The sequence below is a fragment of the Trematomus bernacchii genome, unplaced genomic scaffold, assembly GCF_902827165.1.
Source record: "Trematomus bernacchii unplaced genomic scaffold, fTreBer1.1, whole genome shotgun sequence".
Classification (NCBI taxonomy): domain Eukaryota; kingdom Metazoa; phylum Chordata; class Actinopteri; order Perciformes; family Nototheniidae; genus Trematomus; species Trematomus bernacchii.
The window spans coordinates 2,183,088-2,203,045 of NW_022987720.1; the positions used below are offsets into that span (position 1 = coordinate 2,183,088).

The window sequence follows — 19,958 nt, forward strand, 5'->3', positions numbered from 1 at the left end:
AGACGCAGTATTTCAAACTTCTGCATTTCTGACCTCCACATGCCAGTCAGAATAGATTCTCATTATCAAACGCTACAACCATTACCAACATAAATGAAGCCATTAGAGCAGTGTGGAACACCTTATGGGTAGAGAATTAGTCATTGCAAAATTGTATTTAATAGCCAATTAGCAATTAATGACACAGTTATGAATAGTAAATGAGCTGTTCCTTCGCCGGTCCCAGGACACCACGGACAAATTAGACATTGTTAATGAACATATCAGCCCCAAAGTTAAAACTCCTGAAATAGAATCTGTTGAATTATGAACAATATCAGAGAAGATAATAGAGAATAGCTGGAAATCTGCTTGTAATGTTTTTAACTGCAGAGTGCCTTGTAAGAAAAAAGCACATCAGAAAAGATTAAGTACATTTAAAAGTATCTTTAAATGAGGATCAAATGAGGATTTGACTGGCTGCTGCAGATAGTCAAGCAGGGAGCTAACACCTGTCAAAGATCAGGAAAGAGAGCCAAAAACAGGAGAAGTGGAGAGAAGCAGACGACCTTGTGTCATAGCCAAATCCTCTCCCCGGTCATTAATATTAATAATAATAATAATAATAATAATAGATTACATATGTATAGCGCCTTTCAAGGCACCCAAGGCCGCTTTACATTCTAGTATACTGATCAAAACAAAGCCAACATCAAAATCATATTTTTATTTTTTTAAAGATTATTTTGTGCCAGATTAGCCTACAGTATATTGGAGATGACAGTGTTGGAAGGGGGAGACAGAGGGGATGACATGCGTACATGGTTCCAGGCTGGATTCGAAAAAGGGTCCTCCACACGGTAACCGAGTCCCTATACTGTACATGGGCCGCCAGCTCTACCAGGGGACTTATATGGCAGCCCACCATTGAAATCATTTAAAACCAAAAATGTGTAATGGTTGCTCCACACAATTGCAGCACATGTTGTCAGTGCAGCTCACGGAATCCCACCGAGATGCTACTCAGTCTCCTGTGAGTTCTCTGAAAATATCTGGTGGTCTCCCTCCTGAAGACAGGTCTCTCCTTCACACAGACCCACAGACAGGGTGATCACATCCAGTTTTCTGTATAGTGTTTTTAAGGGCTGAGTGCTGCAGAGGCTCCACAAGCGTCCCGTCTACAGGTTCATAAAAGTGGACGGGTTAATGTGAAATGCAATATTAAAGTATTCTGTAACACCTTATATGAATAGCTATTTGATTCGTCATTACCACAATGTATTTTACAGATCGAGATACCAGGCTAGTTCTGAAAGCCTTCATGTTTTCCCCTGTGGTGCTGCACAGTCTGATAATGAGATCAGAGGCACTCAGCAGTAATACAGCCTCCACGTCTTTAGAAATTAAAATGATATTGCATACCTCTATAAATAATCATCAGACTAAACAAGCAATAACAGAGGACTCTCACAGAACACACACGCAAATTCCCTCGGACTGGATTTAACAGCTGCAAAATGTGAAGGGATAAAAGCCCTTCTCTGAACTCTTCTGTGAAGTGTTCCAGATCAATACAAATGTCAATAAATAATTATTTGTAGAGTCTTTAAAGTCTTATAATTACTGATGGCATATTTGTAATAACTATAATAACTGTCATTTGGAAATTCTGAAAAGTTCTGCTATAGTACTAGTAACCAAAAACCTTCTCCGTGTCAGGTTCTTGGTCTTTATCATGTTTTTAAGGTTGAATCCGATTGGCGGTGTGATTATCTTTCCGAAAAGGTTCTGGATTACTGTTTCTTTTGGTATATTCAAAGCTGATTCACCTTATACCAGCTTGGTAAGACACTACCCTCAACAATGGAAGAATTTATCATGATACAATTGCAAAATAAACCTCCTTCTCACATCTTCTTGTCTCTTTTCTTTTCCGTCATTTTTTTCTTCTTTTAAAAATGATAATAACAAAAGTTACAGGTGCAGCTAAACAAATATTGATGCATCTTAAATTGAATCTCCCAGATTATGAACTTCTTTTGGACATTTCTTTTATTTATGAGGAAACAGACGAGAAGCTATTGTTGCACGCACCTGGTATGCATTATTAAGTTTCAATCATAGGCAGTGTGCTGAATGAATCGATGGGATTTAGTCCGTCAGACAGCCAAACAGGAGCCTGTCCTCGCTTTGGATCGACCTCAGAGAGCAGGGACATGTTTGAGAGAAAAGCAGTATGGATTATAATGTAATGTTTACTGAAATGATCAGCAGAAGGGCCGCGATGAATAAAGTGCTTGTCTTCACAGCGGGCTGTTGTGGTTTAATTGGCTCTACTTGAAGATTATTTGTTGAAATGTGTTACTTCTTATTATATTGTGCTGAAAGACAACGTGTATACATGCAATTACACTGGGTATGACAGTAAAAGCTTAGAGTTTAACAAAGCTCACGGTCTAATTCAATAAGAAAAATAAGTGCTATTAAATGTTTGTACAAAGTCTTTTATTATGCATAAATATGTAACAAACCATAACAGTTTCCAAATGCTGTACACCTTTTTTACACAGTTTTTATCAACTGCTTGTGGTTTATACACACATTGCTATTATGATCAAAACACTGTTGGAAACCCACTAATTGCATAGATAGAAAATAAGCACCATATTTGAAAAGTAAACCCATCTTGTAAACATCATGCTTATTTTGGGCAACAATATCTGAAAAACTCTGAAAGCCTCAAATGTTTTCTGACCTCAAACCCTCGCGGACTGATCTGTATTCAGAGCACCCCCGACTCAAATTGGCATGTGATACCCGCCCCCTCCTCCCCTCACGCATGGAAAGTGCTCGGCTGTGCCAGAGCACCGCATCCATTCAAGATTCACAGGGGATAAGTGAGCTACAGAATCCTAGACACAGGAAATAAAACTCTTAAATCAGGCAGATCAAGTTTTGCCAAAATACAATTTATAGAGATGAATCTACTAAAAGAAAAAGCCCAAAGGGACTTCCCTTCAAAGTAAAATCATTTTTTTGTTTTAAAGTCAATCAAAATGACTGGGTATATTCAATAGTTATAACAAAGGTCTCTGCATTGGCTAATGAAGCATTTTTTCTCAAAACTTGTACTGTTTTATGTCGTTATTGGAAACCATTTCCGTGTCCGAAGGGTGCTGGACAACAGCCCATTTGCGAATATCACTCAAAAGCATTGAATCAGCAGAAACCGAAACCAGCCACACGTTAATCAATGAGTGAAGTCAGTGTTGGAAAAATCACTTCCACTCAAGAGGAAAGATGTTCAACTGTAAGGTGAAATAACGATGCTGCATTTTTTAGTCAGTACTGAGGTTATTTATCATATGATTTGGAGTTCTTTTTTTTTAAAGATACATTGGAGGCTGCATTTCAGCCAGTCAGGAATGAAACAATGCAATTAAGCTTCATGGCGTAACCTGATAAGCCATCCAATTATTCTGCAGCGGGTGTCATGACAACAGTGCTGATGCCCTGAATACAGAGAGAAGGACCACTTCAGCCAGGCTGGGGCACAATATAATACCCTCTCGACAGCAAAACGTCATCCAAGCAGCGGATACAAATAATTTGCCGCGTCTCAGGAGGGCAATAATTGTTCTATGATGAGGTTTGGGACAAAAGACGTGTTGTGTGGCACAGATTACAGTGAACAGAGGCAGATGTGAACTGTGCCGATCAATGCAACAGGTGATTACTTTGAGAGAAGGACTATATTTAAAAAATATTCCTGCAGTGATAAAAAGAAACACATGTGATTACATTTGTATAAATTGTCTAATCTAATGCAAAACATACAAGCAACAACACGAGTGATAATTACCTTTTGAAAACAACATGTGTGAAGCCCTGAATCTATTCATCCTACTTCCTTTGTGATGATACAATATGCTTACATAAATTACTCTGACATTGAAAAAATACAGCATATGGAAATAGTTGGCCTCGCCATACACTCGTCCTCAGAACCTCCAATCATCGCTATTCTGTAACACCATCTTTATGTACAGTGGCTGTATGTAATGTATGTATTCCTTACATTATAAAAGTCATATTTATATAAGACAGCATTGAAGTAGAGTGTTAGAGGAATGTCAGTCGGTGTCTGTGAGAGATGTCTGCTGTTGATTTGAGTGGCACAAGATTGTGATATTTGCAAACACTATCTATTAACATTGTTCACATACAGCAGCACAAGGGTTACTCAATTTGATTACTGAATCATACACATTTCTCACAAAAGGAGGGTCATCCTATGTGTATTTTTAAATGTATTTAATATTTCTAAATCAGACAAAGATGTGGTTCTCTAAAAGGGGCATGGCAGTTTGCTTGTTATGAATAGCCGAGTCTGTGGAAACTGCTGTATGTTGTGTCGTGTGGTTTAATATACAGCAAAAGTAACCTGATGATGTCATAATATGTAATCAGAGTTATCTACTTTCTTATTTTCACAAATCAGTGGAGTTGAGTTTGGAATATGTGGATGTCTAATACAATATTCCTTCAAGTTGTCAATGGGTTTATGGGAAATGTAGAATCCATTGTTATTGGAGCTTGGCCGATAAAAGAGAGTGCATGTGAGAAAATCTCTGCCTCTGCTGCTTACATTTTTATCTGAATTTGGTTGATTTGTTTGCTTGAGTTTGAAGCTTCACTCCTGAGCTTCCAAAGCTTTTATCAACATCTGGTGGCCTTCTTAAGAACATTAAGTTACTCAGTTTCCATGGTGATTGTTCGCTTTGTTATCAAAATACCCAATTCCTGTTAAGTTTTGGGCACAGGGCACCTGGTGGATGAAAACATGAAAATGAATGCTGTCGTCAACGAGGTTAACGTAACATTGGATACAGAAAGTAGGCAGTACTTATTTAGGGACTTTTGGGCCTTAAAATAAACATTTACATTTGGATTTGTTGGCAATAAACATTGTACCCCATTCTCTAAACATCACGTGTATGCTTCTTTCAAATATTGTCATTTCCAAGGTGGGTCCTAGATGCTTCTTTGTCTTTACATGACATTTCACATTTCAGAAAGAGGTGACAGTCTCATTGTATGTACACATAGTTTGTTTTTACATATTTGGAATATAAAGAGACTCCATTCTTGGTATGCATCTCTTCCGTCTGTGTGATGACTCATCTTGCAGTGCTGTGTTGCACGTTGTGCCTTTCATCGAGCAGTAAGAGTATGGCTGAATATGTCCGAGTGGAGTGTGTACTGGCACACATTCAGACAGAGCAGTTTCTAATATCAAGGTATCCATTCTGCCCTCTCTGCAGCAGCCAGAGGAAATCAAACGGGTTGTGCACCGGGAAGCGTGATATGGTTTTGTCTGTTTCGGGTTTGTTGTTGGTCTCTAGGCCTGAGGGGTCTGATTTCACTGTCATTTTTCGGTGGTGCTGTACATTGGGCAGCTTTTGCCAGTTATTCAAATTCATTGTTGCAGATGGTTAACAAATTGTGGTTGTAAACTTCCCAGGGACTCAGATCTGCATGGTCAGAGACGGGTTGGGAGCAGGACTCGGCCAGTCTGACAGAGACGGAAAGACAGAAAAAAAGATTGCCACAGAGGTCAGAGGCAGTAAATATGTATTTGTCATGAGGGTTGACCGGATAAGCAGAGGTTAAAAACGGAGAGAAGAAGGGTTACGGTGTAAAATGACGGGAATGACAGGGAAGGAGCGGGAGGGCAAACATACAGAGAGCCATGAGAGGATTTCAGTTTCTGATTCTGATGGAAAAAAGAAATGCTAAGACAAATGTTGAACTAAGGATAACTCAAAACACAAGATTCAAAAATTGAAATATCTGTCTTTAGGTTGTGAATCTAATTTTATGTCAGGACTCATTGATTCAGGATTTAGTACTTTTGCTTATTTCAGGGAATACTCCAGTCTGCTTTGCACTAATCAACGTAGTTTGGCTAATGATAGTGTGAGAGAAGAGTTAAGTGTTTTCATATTTGAAAAGCTTTTCTGAATTTATGTGCAATAATTGAACACACGAAGGCAAACGTGAAGCGAGAAAGTCATTTCTTCTCAATTATCAGTGACTTCAAGAATAATGAGTTTCAAGTTAACCAAAAGTAAAAACGGTGGACTCCTTCATTAATAAGATGAGGGCTAGCTGCTTATTTGTTTATCACAAACTCGCCAATTTCACAGGGAAACTGGTATTTATTTTTTCGTTTTCAACATATCACACAAGAATGCTTGACATCACAGTGTAAGATGAGAGCTACTGATTTAATGATGTAATGTTTGAACAGAGCAAAAGTGGAAGAGTCCGGTGCAGAAATGAGGGGTATTCTACATGTAAGGCAACATGCAGTACCGAGCATCTAAATCACATGCCGGTCACTTACCGGTGTCCATCTCCTCTACTTCCATGTTGCTGCATGCCAGGTAGAAAAAGAAAATCATGACTATGTGACTCAATAGCAAAGATGAATATATGTAGAAACTTCAAATGCAGTTTGAACTAGATACAGTTCACAGAAAGGACAACGAGATTACCTCATGTTAACGTGCACGCCATGTGATGCAAAGGCGATACCATACATCATTTTAAAGACACACAAAACAGCAATAAAAAAGAACCTCATTTTGATGAGGTCAAAATATTTAGCTACATCAGTACCAAGCCAACAGCTGCATAATACTCATTTAACTCCAAGGTCACTATTAATTAAAAAAATCTCAAACACAAATGAAACCATTTAATAAACCCATTTGAACTGAAGCTGGTGTCAAGACACATTGCTCTGGTTATAAGCAATGAGGCTTCACTTGAATAACTATATACTATTCTAACAATTGGATTTCTTTGACCAGAGGCCTAAACCCTGACCTGTTCTGGAGCTAATCATTCAAATGCTTCTTCTGAGGTTGGTAGGGCTGCATCAGTAGAAGACTGCATGCGACCCTTTGACTCTGTGCTGCTACTTGGAAGAAAGACATTTAAGTGGAATGGAAACCACAGATCAACCAATTAACCCTTAATGCCATTTTTGTATTCACAGATTCAGATGTAAGTAAGAAATTGGCTCAATATGTCATGTGATGGTGGTTTTATACACAGGAGAGATAGCCAACACGCCAAACCTTAAGGATAACAAAAAAAGTATTTGTATATTATCCAATGTGTGTCAACTCATATTGGGATTGTTTAATGTTATAAGCTACGCAAAGCTCTTAACATGTCAGAACAGTTGGGAACCAATCAGTTGTAGATGCAGATGTACTGTAGAAAAGTCAACCGTCAAACACTGAAATGGTTTGTCTCTGTATTAATGTGAGGCAGTAGATGTTTGTGGAGAGATGAGGCCATTATTTGTTCATCTCGTCAAAAAGCATGATCAATGGTTTGTTAAATCTGTTTCCTAATCTATTTCCTTTGCACAATTTGCTGTTATCAAATCGCCAACTTCTCCACCTGAGCCAAGCGTAAAATCTCTTTTGGGATTTTTGCCACACACGTTGATAATGCACATAAAATGAGGTGCATTGAAACCATGACGGTACATAAAAAAAGTGATCCCTGAAAGTTAACAAACAATATGAAATGCAGAGAGAGCACACAGGGCAGGATGCACATCTGTCAAGGCTCCTTAAGGTTCCTCGAGACAGGGTACTGACAACCCTTCTCTGCCGATCTACAAACACTCCTAAAGTCACATCACAGCAACACTGAGGATGTGCGACAGCCCTGACAGCTCCACGTGACCCACAGTCCTCCAGCTCTCAGGTCAGATCTTATCCTGCTTTTGTGCCCCGCCACAGCAGAGCCTGACCTCCTCGCTGACCTCTGCAGAGGAGGTCTGCTCTAACACTGCCCAAAAAAAAACCTTCCTCTAGGATGTCAGATTAAGATCTAAGTGTTCCACCTCCCCAAATTTGACACCCACACTCGAGGTCAGTATTTCCTCCTCTCTGCTGAGAAAAGCCTCGGGGATGACCTGCCTTCCTCTTTTGATCTCCTTCCACACGCAGACAGCTTCTACATTCACTTCTGTATATAATATTTACCCATTTGGCTTCAAGTGTTGCATGCTTTAACACAGCAAGCACATCTTTTAGCCGCAGGCAACACAATTTAATGAGTTGCAATCCCTTTAAAGTGTGAGGCACCATCCCTTTGCTGCTCTTTTTTTTATGTAGTGATAATACAGTACTGCAGGACACATACACACAGATCAGCTGGTTATATCAGGATGTGAAAATCTATGCCGAGGGCTCAGATACCACTTTCCCGTTTGGCTGATTTCAAACTGTTTTTGAGGCAGAATATGTCACAGGGACTACATGCATGATGTTATAAGTGTTAAATCATATCATGTTTACAGTGTTTTCTGGGCTACACCCACCGAGACTCAAATTTCACATTTTAGTCTCTCTGCAGGCGTCTCACTGCAATTTCACAGACCGCCACACTCTCAAAGAAAGTACAAAAAAAAGGTGTGGCATTGTAATCTTTGTTCAGAGATGAAATGCTGATGCACTGTGGAGCGCCCTTCCTGGCTTCAGTCTCCGTGCTCCTGACAGCTTTGTCGGGAGAGGTGACAATCACGTTGGCAGGAGAGGAAAGGAAAGTCACTTCTGTTGTCTGCGAGGCTTCAAGAGCTGCAGAGATCTCACAGGAGTGCAGACTGCTGCCTAGTTACACACTCAATCACTGTAGTGTGTGACAGAGCCACCAATAGTCTATTCACAGGCAGTGTTGTGCAGTTATCTATAATACGGTATCAAAGCTAATCAAACTAATTAACTGCCCTCATGTAATGCTTGTAATGATTTTCAGAGTTGCAGGAGTGAGGCTGTTTTATTGAGATGCTTCAACATAACACTTCAAGGTAGTGGATCAAGTTATCTCCAACTACTTGAAATGATCATTTATTTCGATTCACTTAGAGCTGACAGCTGCTTAGCTCTGAAACTGCATTGCTTTTATTCAGCTCTGATTCAATAAGACACAAAAGCGTTACAACACTATACTGTAGGTGTTGAGTATTTGTTGCTAACAGCAAATCATTTATATAGAATAATTGTATACAATCTTACCAAATGCCTGAAAACTGACATCCTGTTCAACACCTCACTAGTCAATCTCGTAAAATATGTATCGAACACCAAACAAAGTTAAAATGCTCATCATACTATTCTACGTACAGCTGCTTATTGACATACAGTAGATGTAATGCCTCTTTTTGTAAGAAGTTACTGGTGAAAATGAGACTGTTGCATGTGTGTTGACTTTCAGTGTTTTAAAATAAAATAAATACGTGTCAGTCAACGTGTCGCTTGAAGGTTTTCTTATTCAAAAGAGTCCGAAAGGTGATTGACGGCTGACAGTCACCTTCAATGCAACCGTCATCCTCTAAAATAGCTCCACAGTATAAAGAGGTGATGTTCGGAACTTAAATCAACATAACAATGGTTTCATACATTTGGTTTTATGGGGAGTGTTTGGTGCTCGAGAACAATCCCGTCTCCTTTCCTAAATAAAATAATATATCCCTCAGTGCTCTGTTGACTAAGTATTATGAATAAGGTTACCTTGAAAACGGATCATCGAGTCCATCGTCAACATCCTGTTGGGACATGAACAATAACAATCAATAAACACATCAATTACTTCAAATTACAATCCTGCTGAGTCAGATGCTGTCACAACTCATTTCCTCTGAGTGAGACACACACTAATTAAGAGCTAAATAATTAAATATTGCATATTTCAGATGTTTCATGTTTACTTATGTTACAATCACCGTGACTGTATGGCACTATTGCATGACTTACATACGGGGAAAGGCTGGAAACATTTGGAAGGGATCGATTTGTTGTTCTCTGTAAGCAATTGATCCAACCAATTTAAAAGCGATTTTCTTATGATAAAATAAATATAATTTTGTCGAATTAAGACTTGAAATGATATTCATTATAACCAGAAGCAATGCAAACATGAAGGAATTATAAAATAGCATAACATTAGAGAGGAGAGTATTAAAATAAAGTTGGGTGAGGCAGATATGTTATACTGAATGAGATCAGCCTGCAGAGACATTATCATGAATATGCTGCCACCTAGTGTTCAGAAAATGTAAACACCAGGAAACTGGCAGCTTCTGTAGCATGAAGATTTCAAATTATTTACACATTACCTTTACGCTCTGATTGTTGCCAACTTATCTACTTAAAACAGTCCCATTTTTAAGGATAAGAAACGTTGTGGAAGAATGAGTTCATAGTCCACAGCTAAGCACCCTTAGACAAGTTCATTGTATCAATGTCAGTCCATCACATGTATCACCATTTTTAAATGAGTTGGAATAATTCATCTACACAACATGGCATTGATACAGTATAATGCTAAGGTGAAGTATACCACTGTACTGGCCTAATGTATAGCATTTTTGCAAACAGACTGTATTTCCAAACTGCATGGGCAGAACCATCTTTATTCTGATCGAGTCATCCGTCATAATTAACTATGTTGATCTTTTTTGTTGTTTTTTGCTTAGATGTCTCCGAAAAGGGAATTCAGAAGCAAGGAAACTGCCCCAAAATCAAGGTAAGTTTTATCATGGAAGCTATCAAATTAAAAACCATACTAAATTAGTTTTATGCAGTGAGGTATATAGGTTTAAAACTTAGGAAAATGCCAGTACTAGTGTTGGTTAAACATCTTGAGTTGTTGTCTTGGACTTGTTATCAGAGGCCTGTACTACGAAGCCGGATTTTCCTAACCTGGATATGTTTGAGTTAGCCGGTTGGCCCAATCCAAAACATACGCGCTCTCGTTAAGCTGTACTACGACACTGGATATCAAGTGGATCGCTCAAGCCAGCCGTGTCCTATCTAGTTAGGTGCGCGTTCACATGAAAGGGGTGGTATTTGGAGCATTTGACCAATCTCAAACACGGACAAGCGTACTGACAGCGCAGCGTCATACTTCCTGAATGAAAAGTGAACTTTAATATTAGTCAAATATGAAGAAGTTAAACTTTAAACATCCATGACTTAAACACTTTATCCAGGATAAAAGCCACATAGCTGCACCTGCAAGGTGAATACAGCTGGTAAAAGAAAAAGTGTTTGAATGCGTACATTAACAGGTTTATGAAATCACTGCCCCGTCCAAGACACGAGTGGATCTGACTTTAATTACATTTGACTCGAGTGTTTCGTCAACTTAATGTGTTGCTTAAAATAATACTTCTGCATACAGTATGTGACACTGTGAGTGTTGCACGGCCAGATACGGCTCAAGAAGCTGACTCAAATAAGGAAATATATGATACATTATGATGTGATATGATATGAATGATAATGGGACACATCGACGTCTGCACTCACAGTGCCGTGGACTGTACTTAATGTTACTCTGATCCGGTTACTTATGTTGTGGCAGATATTTAAGTAAGCTTTCTTAACGCTAATGTTATAATAGTCAGATTGCTCTGAAGATGGGAGGGGATATTCTATTAATTTTCACGTTCACACAGTCAGTTGATTTTTGCCGGCCGTCTTTCCTGCAACGGCAGTTTTTCTGTATTTCCTCTATCCTGTAATATGAATTGATCGCTTTAAACTCTGCACACGGAGCTCTGATTGGTCAGCAGGCGGTGCTTTCACTGAGTTGATCTCTTAGCCTGCAACCTAACCTCCTCCCGAGGAGGTTAGCCGCTCAGCATAAGTTACCATGGAGATCTAGCCCGCTAAAAAGAGAACCAGCGTCGTAGGACCGGAAAGCCCGAGTTTTCCCTGAAGTCAGCCGGCTAAGCGAAAATCTGGCTTTGTAGTACAGGCCTCAGGTAACAAGAAGTTGGATAACATCTAACCTAACCATAAAAACGGATGTAATCTCTGCTTTCGGCACAATCAGCAGTTTTGGCGCGACCTACCCAAGAGTCGTGTTTGATTGGTCGTCTTCGAGTGGGGTTACTGCGAGGCGAGGGCGAGCTGAGTGACGCGGAGAAGAAGGGCCTCCGGAGCTTCTCCTCCATCACAAGCGGCTTGTGTTGCTCTGGATCCGAGGGTCAGGGGGACAGGTGAGGACGAGGGGTGAGACAGAGGGGGACAGATCAGAGGGGAAAGGGACGGGACACATACAGCAGAGAGAGAAGAAGACACTTGTCAACTTGTTCTGTCTCTGCAGTAAAACATCAGATCCAGCCTGTGGTGCTCACAGCTTCCTCTGCAACAGGCAGAATATTAAACAGTCTGAAAAACGTTCATACTTCTTTCTGTCTCGACCTACTCCCGTGATCCTTAAGGCTTCACATCACATTTTCTCTCTGTGTCCTCGGGCTACTGGAAGTGGAGCTACTTTGAATTAAAAGAAGCTGGACTGACAGCCTTTAACTAACCACAAACTGAATGGATGATTAGGTCTCATTTGCAGACACTTTGACCCTCTCAGGAGTGGGAGACATGTGGCTTATAAATGTCACGGCCATAGGGAAGTACTTAAGGTTTACTCTGACTGAGTAGTGAGTGGCAGATAATTAGGTGAATGATCCCAAGTGTATGTGGTTGATTGACGGGAGTTAAATGTGTGTTACAAAATGACTCGTCGTGGTTTGCACACAAGGTCATTTTAAAGTCACTATGCAACAGACTACAGTAGCGTTTACTTATTCATGTTTGCTAGATACTGTTGGGTTTACGAGGATTATAAAATCCTTAAGTCTCGAGAAATGTGGTCTTTTCTCACTCTGCATTTCATTGCCTTCTCATTTCAGTGACAATATATTACGGTTTATTTTTATTGGAAAAGTCGATGATAATCATCTTGCCTTTTCTTTATCTCCTGGAATTACAACACCTCAATTCATCCTGGCCTTACCGATTGTAATTCTAAAGTCTGCAGTAAATGTAACCAATAATAAGACTGTCAGTATAAAATGCAATATTATAATCAAATGAGCAACACTCAAAAATGATGGGAAAGCAATTGGAGGCAGAAAGCTGTAGAAAAACCAACCTGAATGAAAGCCTGACGAGATCAATATGTGGAGTTGTTTTTCTGCTTCAAACTGCTGTTCCATGACCACAATATGCATAACTCCCAGTAAGCCCAGTGTGGATAATAAGCTGTCGGCTCTTGAAATCTGGTAAGAGCCAGGTGTTATTTGTGAGTGAAGCTTTGCCTGTATAAACTGCATTCATCTATTGTTGGGCTTTTCACCAACACATCTGACAGATAGAGACTGGAAGCCATATTTTGGGGAAACAGCAGTATTTTCATACAGTACATGCTAATGTTATGTGTAATGAGTTTATCTGTGCAACAGCATATTTTGTATGCCAACGTTAATGGTTTGAAACACACACCGGTTATTTCTCACTTACTGTAGAGCTGACCTTGTGGAGTCTCTGTTAGCATTATCACTTCGACTTGCCCCTTTCTCACTGGTAACAATATATGCTAGCTTTCCAGAGGACGGATGTCTATGACGAGAGTATGACTTGTTGTTAAAGAAAAACTTGGGAAATGGGAGGAAGAGTGCCACTTACACATTTGCCTCTGGAATGTATTTTTACCTTCCAGCAATTTGTTAATGTCCTTATTGCTACATGCATTGTTTGTAGTAAAAACAACACATTGTGTTCACAAGTGGAATTATGTGCAAATATTTTATGAGAGGCACACTAACTTCCTGGCACATAACGATAAACTGCTGGTAGACTTTCTTTACATTCAGACAGAGTGATGCCCCCTGATTCCAATCTCTATGCTAAGCTAAGGTAATTGCATACTGGCTCTAGCTTTAGATGTCCTAAACCAACATGTGTTTTCTCATCTAAAACTCTGAAAGAAAACAAATCAGTATTTTTCCAAACTTTCCCCTCAAATCCCTCTATTAAATAGTGTGTTGATTATTCCCCAAATACGAAACCATGCTTTATAGAAAGTCACTGAAATTAAATCCTAACCTTCAGGAAACCTTTTCATTATTGCAGTTAAAATAATGTACAGAGAGAAGCCCTGTGGGAAATGAAAACATGAAGAGAACGTACCAGCTGGAACACACTGAGGGCCTGCTGTCTCCGTCTGCCCTTTGCTGGCTGCACAAGAACAGCAAGTCCTGGCTTTCTTGCTTTTGTCTGCAGACAGAAAACACTTCTCAAAACTTGACCTGAAGAAAATAAGATGATCCAGCTATGTGATAGAAATGAAATGTGATAATATTTTAACTTTTGGTTGTCAGCAATTATTCTTAATTTAAATACAGGGAGTACATATAGTGCGTCGTATGAGTAAAGATTATCTCAACTCATATTTTAGCAAAGGTCTGATAGAGGGTGTCGTATGCTGTACACATTGTAAAGCCCCCTGAGACAAATGTGTACTTTGTGACACAGGGCTATATAAATAACATTTGATTGATTGAATGATTTTTTTTTAAAACATAAAGTAAAAATGTAACTACTTCCTGTTCAGTGAACTCACCTTCCTGAGCAATCTCCCAAAGATCAAGCGCTACTTTAAAAGCCTGCGCTACAGTTAATGTCACAGCCTGAGCCTGGAGACAAGAGATGGGGAAAAAAACGAAGTAATGAGACAAAAATAGCGAAATATAAAATGTAATAATTAGTTATGACTCAATAAAATGCTTTGTAATAAAACGGTACAAATATTAACCATGTAAGTTGCTAAATACTAGCATATTAGTATTACATCTAATATAATCTTTGTTAAACACATATTAACGCATTATTCTGAATGACCACATACCACAACTACTAGGACATTTATTAAGGGTTAATCTTTACTCTGATATTTTAACCATCTACTGTGATATATAGATGTATTTGAGTAAGAAGTAACCATTTGTTATAATAAGCTAAACTATTACTACGACAATACTATTTCTAATCTTATCAATTTCTCAAAATATGTGTGACCAACAGTATAAAGAGGAGGCTTTGGAGCTGTGCTGCCACTAGAGGGAGCCACACACTAGCTACATTTATGCTCTGCTGCCCAAATCCCAATGAACCTTGTATAAAGTAATTTCCTAAATAATCAGATTTTAAGACCTGCTTAAGCCCAAGAGTTTTCTGTACATCAAGCTAAACATAGCTTTACACAAACAGGTATTTATAACAAATTCACAACTGTGGCACACTTACTATCTTCTTCTTTTGGCAGAGAAACGCATGGCACTCCAGGGTCTCGTTGAACTGACTCTGAGAGACATATGCGAAGACTTTATCCTGAGTTTTATCTGCTGTGCAGTACGAGATTCTGCAAGAAAAAGAGAGACAAACAACATTATTCAAATGTACTAACACAATTAACCCGCTTGAAATAAGTGCATCCGTGATGATAGATGAGCAAATGCATCCAACGGCAACCAATTTATAACATGAATGAAAGAATAAGATCCTTTTTAATCACAGGACACACAGGCAGAACAAAGGACACCAGTGTATCATCTGCTAGCTCGCACTCTTAATCCCTCCTCGTACATCAAAGTAAACTGCACTGCATACATGTCGGTCCAGGCCATAACTTTGCTTTTTGCTCTCAACCTTTTCCATATGCATAAGCAAACCGATTGCAGGATGAGATACGCTGCTTTTGAATATTATGCTGATGGAGTCCCACAGCTGGGAACAGAGGAGCGGGAGACAAATGAGCAGCAGTGCCACCATGAGAGAGGCTTGAAGGTGTGACTGGGCTTTTCAGTACTTTATATGTCCGGATAATGCGTGTTATTATGCAAAAATCGACTGACATTTTTTGCTTTGTACATTTAAGGTTTTCCATGAAAGACTCAGACGGAAAATTGACTCTGACTCATGGTCTCTTTTTATAATAAATGCTGCATACAAAACATGAATAAAAGAACATCAGCCACTCTACAGGGTTTCCATTTCATACTTTTCATAGTTTTTCAGATTTTGAAGTGGATTCTCAGATCATATTTGATTTTAGGACTGCTCTAAATACCATAAGCACTCTGCCAGCATGATACTTTTATTAACAGAAATGCAGTATTTAAAAATTCAAGATTCAAGGCTTTTATTGTCATTCGTACATAGCTACAGTGTAGTCAATGAAAATCTTAGGTCACGGGCTCCTCCCACAGTGCAACACAATACAACTGATAAAATAGTGCAAGTAAATAAAATAAAATAGAATAGAATAGAAATAGTGGAGAATAGTCTATATACAAGCAATTGGAATATTGATATATATAAGTTGAAAGAAATAAATAAATCTAAGGACAGTCTTGAAATATTTTCCATACCAATCCAGACATGGAAATCTCTCAAATCAAACCGCAAAGTATCCCTGATAACACAAAGGCACGTGAAACCGCATGACATCAGATGCAGGAATACAATATATTGCAACTTCTGATGAAATATAAGAGCTTTTTTTGTCTGTAATAAATCCCAAGTCTTGAAATGCGAATTGATCTCCACTGCGGCTATATTGCGCTTTGAAATCTCATTCCCTCACAGTCACACTGAATCTCTTCTGGATCTAATATCTGTTTTTGAAGAAATCCAATTGCCTGCAAATCCTGTGACAGCCATGGCCAGTTATTTTTCAATAGTTATCTAAAACCAATCTAGACAGAGCCCAGCAAGCCATTTCGCTCCCCCACCCACACCTCGGTTTACTGAAGCGACGGGCACAACACCGATGGATATGTTTCCTCAGTTGTTTTTTTTTGCAGGCTACTAGAAGTGCAATCGACTTTGAGTCACCGCGTGTGACTTCCTGGTGTTGTTACCTGAACCAGCAGAGTGTGTCATGTGATGCTTTCAATCAGGGGTGTAAATGAGCCGTAGCAACCTTGGCCATTATAATTAAACACACATCTTCTATTATAAGCAGCACAAGGGCAGTCTGGGCTCATTTGCACCCTTTAAGTTGATTTATTTATTTTAAATTATACATACTATTTTGTATGTTCTCTCCCACTATGTCTATCATTGAGTATGGTATTCCTGTCATGCTATGTTTTTTCTGTATTATTTCTTGTTGGCTGTTCTGTTTGTCTTCTATGTTGAAAAAGAGAAGCATGATTTCCACCCCAAAGAAGTCAGTACTATTGCTTACACTTGTATGCTTCTGCTCAATACAAATATTTGAAACATAAGCAGCACAAGGGCCAGACTTGGTCCTTTCACTCTCATTAGCCAGGTATAGAATTCTACTTATGTACGTTATTCATCTCTGAATAGCCCAGATCAAATCATCCCATCTCAATTAGACGGCATGTCATCATCATTAGTGAGGGATTACACCACATGGATTCAGTGGTGTGTGGATCTCTATGTAATTCGCCATCATTACAGTTACTTGTAAAGCGTAAACAAAGGGGATTTGCAGCTGGCAGACACTCGTTTGCCGCACCACTTCAACGGGGGCACTAAAAATAAAGTAATTTATTCCATCAAACAACAAGCATGAAATCACCAGCGCTCGGATCTCCCTGCTCAGATTGTTTGCTGGCTTGCACCACTGATGCATGACCCACATTGCAATGCCCATGACACCCGGCTCTGTATCTCCCCCCCCCCCCCCCCCCCCCCTCCTCCTCCTCCTCCTCCTCCCCCTCCTCCCCCCTCCGTGCTTTAACTTATATTTGGGCCTTAATTGCAGGAAAATGAGTAGAGAAAAAGTTGAAAGGGTTGCCCTATTTTAGTTTGGAAAACAAGTGTGATGTAACCAAAGTGTTCAATATAACCTTGGTTAACCTTCTTAATAAGATAATATCTACTTTATTCCTAGAATATGTTGATCAACCTGAACTTATTAGTGTGGGCTTTAATTGTGATAGCCTTGACAGAGATGCATCCTCCCCTGTGTGCTCTCTTTTCATAGTGTTGGTATTTTAATTATATTAATAACTGTATAAATTATTGATTATAAAGTAATACATTATATACAACAGAATAATGCATCCTGTAGTATTACAGTACTATCAATAGTCCTTAAATTAGTGTAGTAATGGTAAAGCAGTGTTCTTGTCAATACACCGAATGAATGTTTAATGGTTTTAGAACACTATATTACATTACATTACATGTCACTTGTTAGACGCTTTTATCCAAAGCGACTTACAGCACATACTCAATACTGTGGGCAATCCCCACAGGAGCAATTTGGGGTGAAGTGTCTTTCCCAGGGACACAACGACATGCTGACTGCAGTGGGACTCGAACTTCTATCGAGCTATCCTCTGATTCGAAGATCAGCGCATTAACCCACTGCGCCACACGCCTCCCTATATAAAATAGAAGAAACTAAAAAGGGCACTCCAAAGCCATTTCCATTACTGAAACATAAAGTGTACATCCGCTCCATGTTTCTGATCTGCTCCTTAATATAATGGGTCATTCCCTTTGCCCATGCTTTAACCCTTCACCAAGTTCAAGAATATTTCTCTCTTTTTATGACTTCAATAACGGTCAATTAACCATCAAACCAAGACAAAGAAAATAACCACCCTGGCCGTGGCAAATATTGTGAAAAGGCCTTTCATTTTGCCACTGATTTGAATTGTTGTTGTAATGTATCACACCTCTTCTTAAAACAGTCCCTACCCCAAACATGTTCTAATGAAAAAAAGGCACCCCAAAGATTCTTAAAACAGGTTGACAGTCAGAGCAGGACTGTACCCTGACGATACAAAAAGTCTGCAAACACAGCCGGGCCCTGAACTCATCGCTCCTCTGTCTTATCGTATATGGCAGTATCTATTATCTATAGAGATACAGAGAAGCTTCGGAAGAGACTTCTATGAACGCATTTCAACAAGAAATGTTGTCCATTGTCAACAACATGTTTTCAAGACGAGATTTCAGCGGTAAACAAACAAAATTAGCAAATAGGTCAACGCATATACAGTGGCTGATAAATAACTATCAGCAAGAATCTATTATCAACAGCAAGAATTTCACAACTATGAATTATCATATAATATGGGTAATACACAAACAAGAATCGTCATTATAACATAGCATCCATGTGTGAATAATGTTATTTGTCATTGGAGTGAATACACATTTAAGATTTCATCTTGTTGGCAAAGACACACAAGCTTCCTCCATTTACAGTACAGTGCACTTCTATGGAGTGGGAGGTCTCTTAATCATTATTAAGACATTAAAAGAGGCAAAAAGAAAATATGTATTACTGCCACACAATGGATCACATTCATAGAATAAGCCTTCAGCTTGAAAAAAAAATAATTGACAGTTTTTCACTAAAGCTAGAACAACAGAAGCTGAGCTGTCAGTGAGCATCATATCTCCAAAGGGCCTCTGTGGACCGCATGCCTTTGATCTCCTCACTGTGTGGAGCACCGGTGCTTGCGAGGGAATATCAGTCGAAATATTTAAATATTTACAGTACAAAGCGTGAATATAACTCGACACATCAAAGCCTCAAATTCTCTATATACACTGAATGAAGCAGGTATGCCGGTAAACACAACAATGAGCTACTTTTGTTCAACTTTATACCCGACATAAGTGCATTCATGGAAAACAGCATTTTGCTTTTGCTGCAGGAAAGCAGGCACATCTTTCCAAATGCTGAAAAAATCTGATTCAAACAAACCGAAAATGGGAAAAAGAAACCGTAAGATGTTAGAGGAAACTTGGATTGGGGGATCCGACAGACATATCTCCCAGATGTGAGGATGTGTCAGAACAGCGTGCCTCATTAACAGGTGGAGTGTCAGGTACAGCTCCTCTGACCCGTGGGTTTTGCTGCTTGATATGCTGGTCTCTCTCTGAGAGCTCCTGTCAGAATATGAAGCAGAAACAGAGTCCCGATGGGAGCTCAACACCTTGCAGTGTTATGCTCTCTGGGAGATGTACTGCGAGCATATTTCAAAAATATTATTTATGACTAAAAAACAACAACTGCATGATTAAATTAGTTGTCAAAACCGAAACATT

General features: G+C 39.2%; 1 protein-coding gene across 3 annotated transcripts in view; it reads right to left on the bottom strand.

Moving 5' to 3' along the window:
- Positions 1–2,462: 2,462 nt before the first annotated feature.
- The window catches only part of si:dkey-71h2.2 (low density lipoprotein receptor adapter protein 1), a 45,047-nt gene continuing 27,551 nt past the window's right edge, over positions 2,463–19,958 (bottom strand). The window contains exons 4-10 of one of the 3 annotated variants that reach the window (XM_034142417.1): positions 15,162–15,276; positions 14,479–14,551; positions 14,046–14,132; positions 11,927–12,048; positions 9,579–9,613; positions 6,389–6,417; positions 2,463–5,554 (exon numbers count right to left, since the gene is read on the bottom strand). In XM_034142417.1, coding sequence (XP_033998308.1) covers positions 5,508–5,554; positions 6,389–6,417; positions 9,579–9,613; positions 11,927–12,048; positions 14,046–14,132; positions 14,479–14,551; positions 15,162–15,276 — 508 coding nt within the window. In that variant the 3' untranslated portion in view covers positions 2,463–5,507. Of the gene's footprint in view, positions 5,555–6,357; positions 6,418–9,578; positions 9,614–11,926; positions 12,049–14,045; positions 14,133–14,478; positions 14,552–15,161; positions 15,277–19,958 lie in introns of those variants that run through there. The other 2 variants (XM_034142419.1, XM_034142418.1) reach the window with 2 other exon arrangements.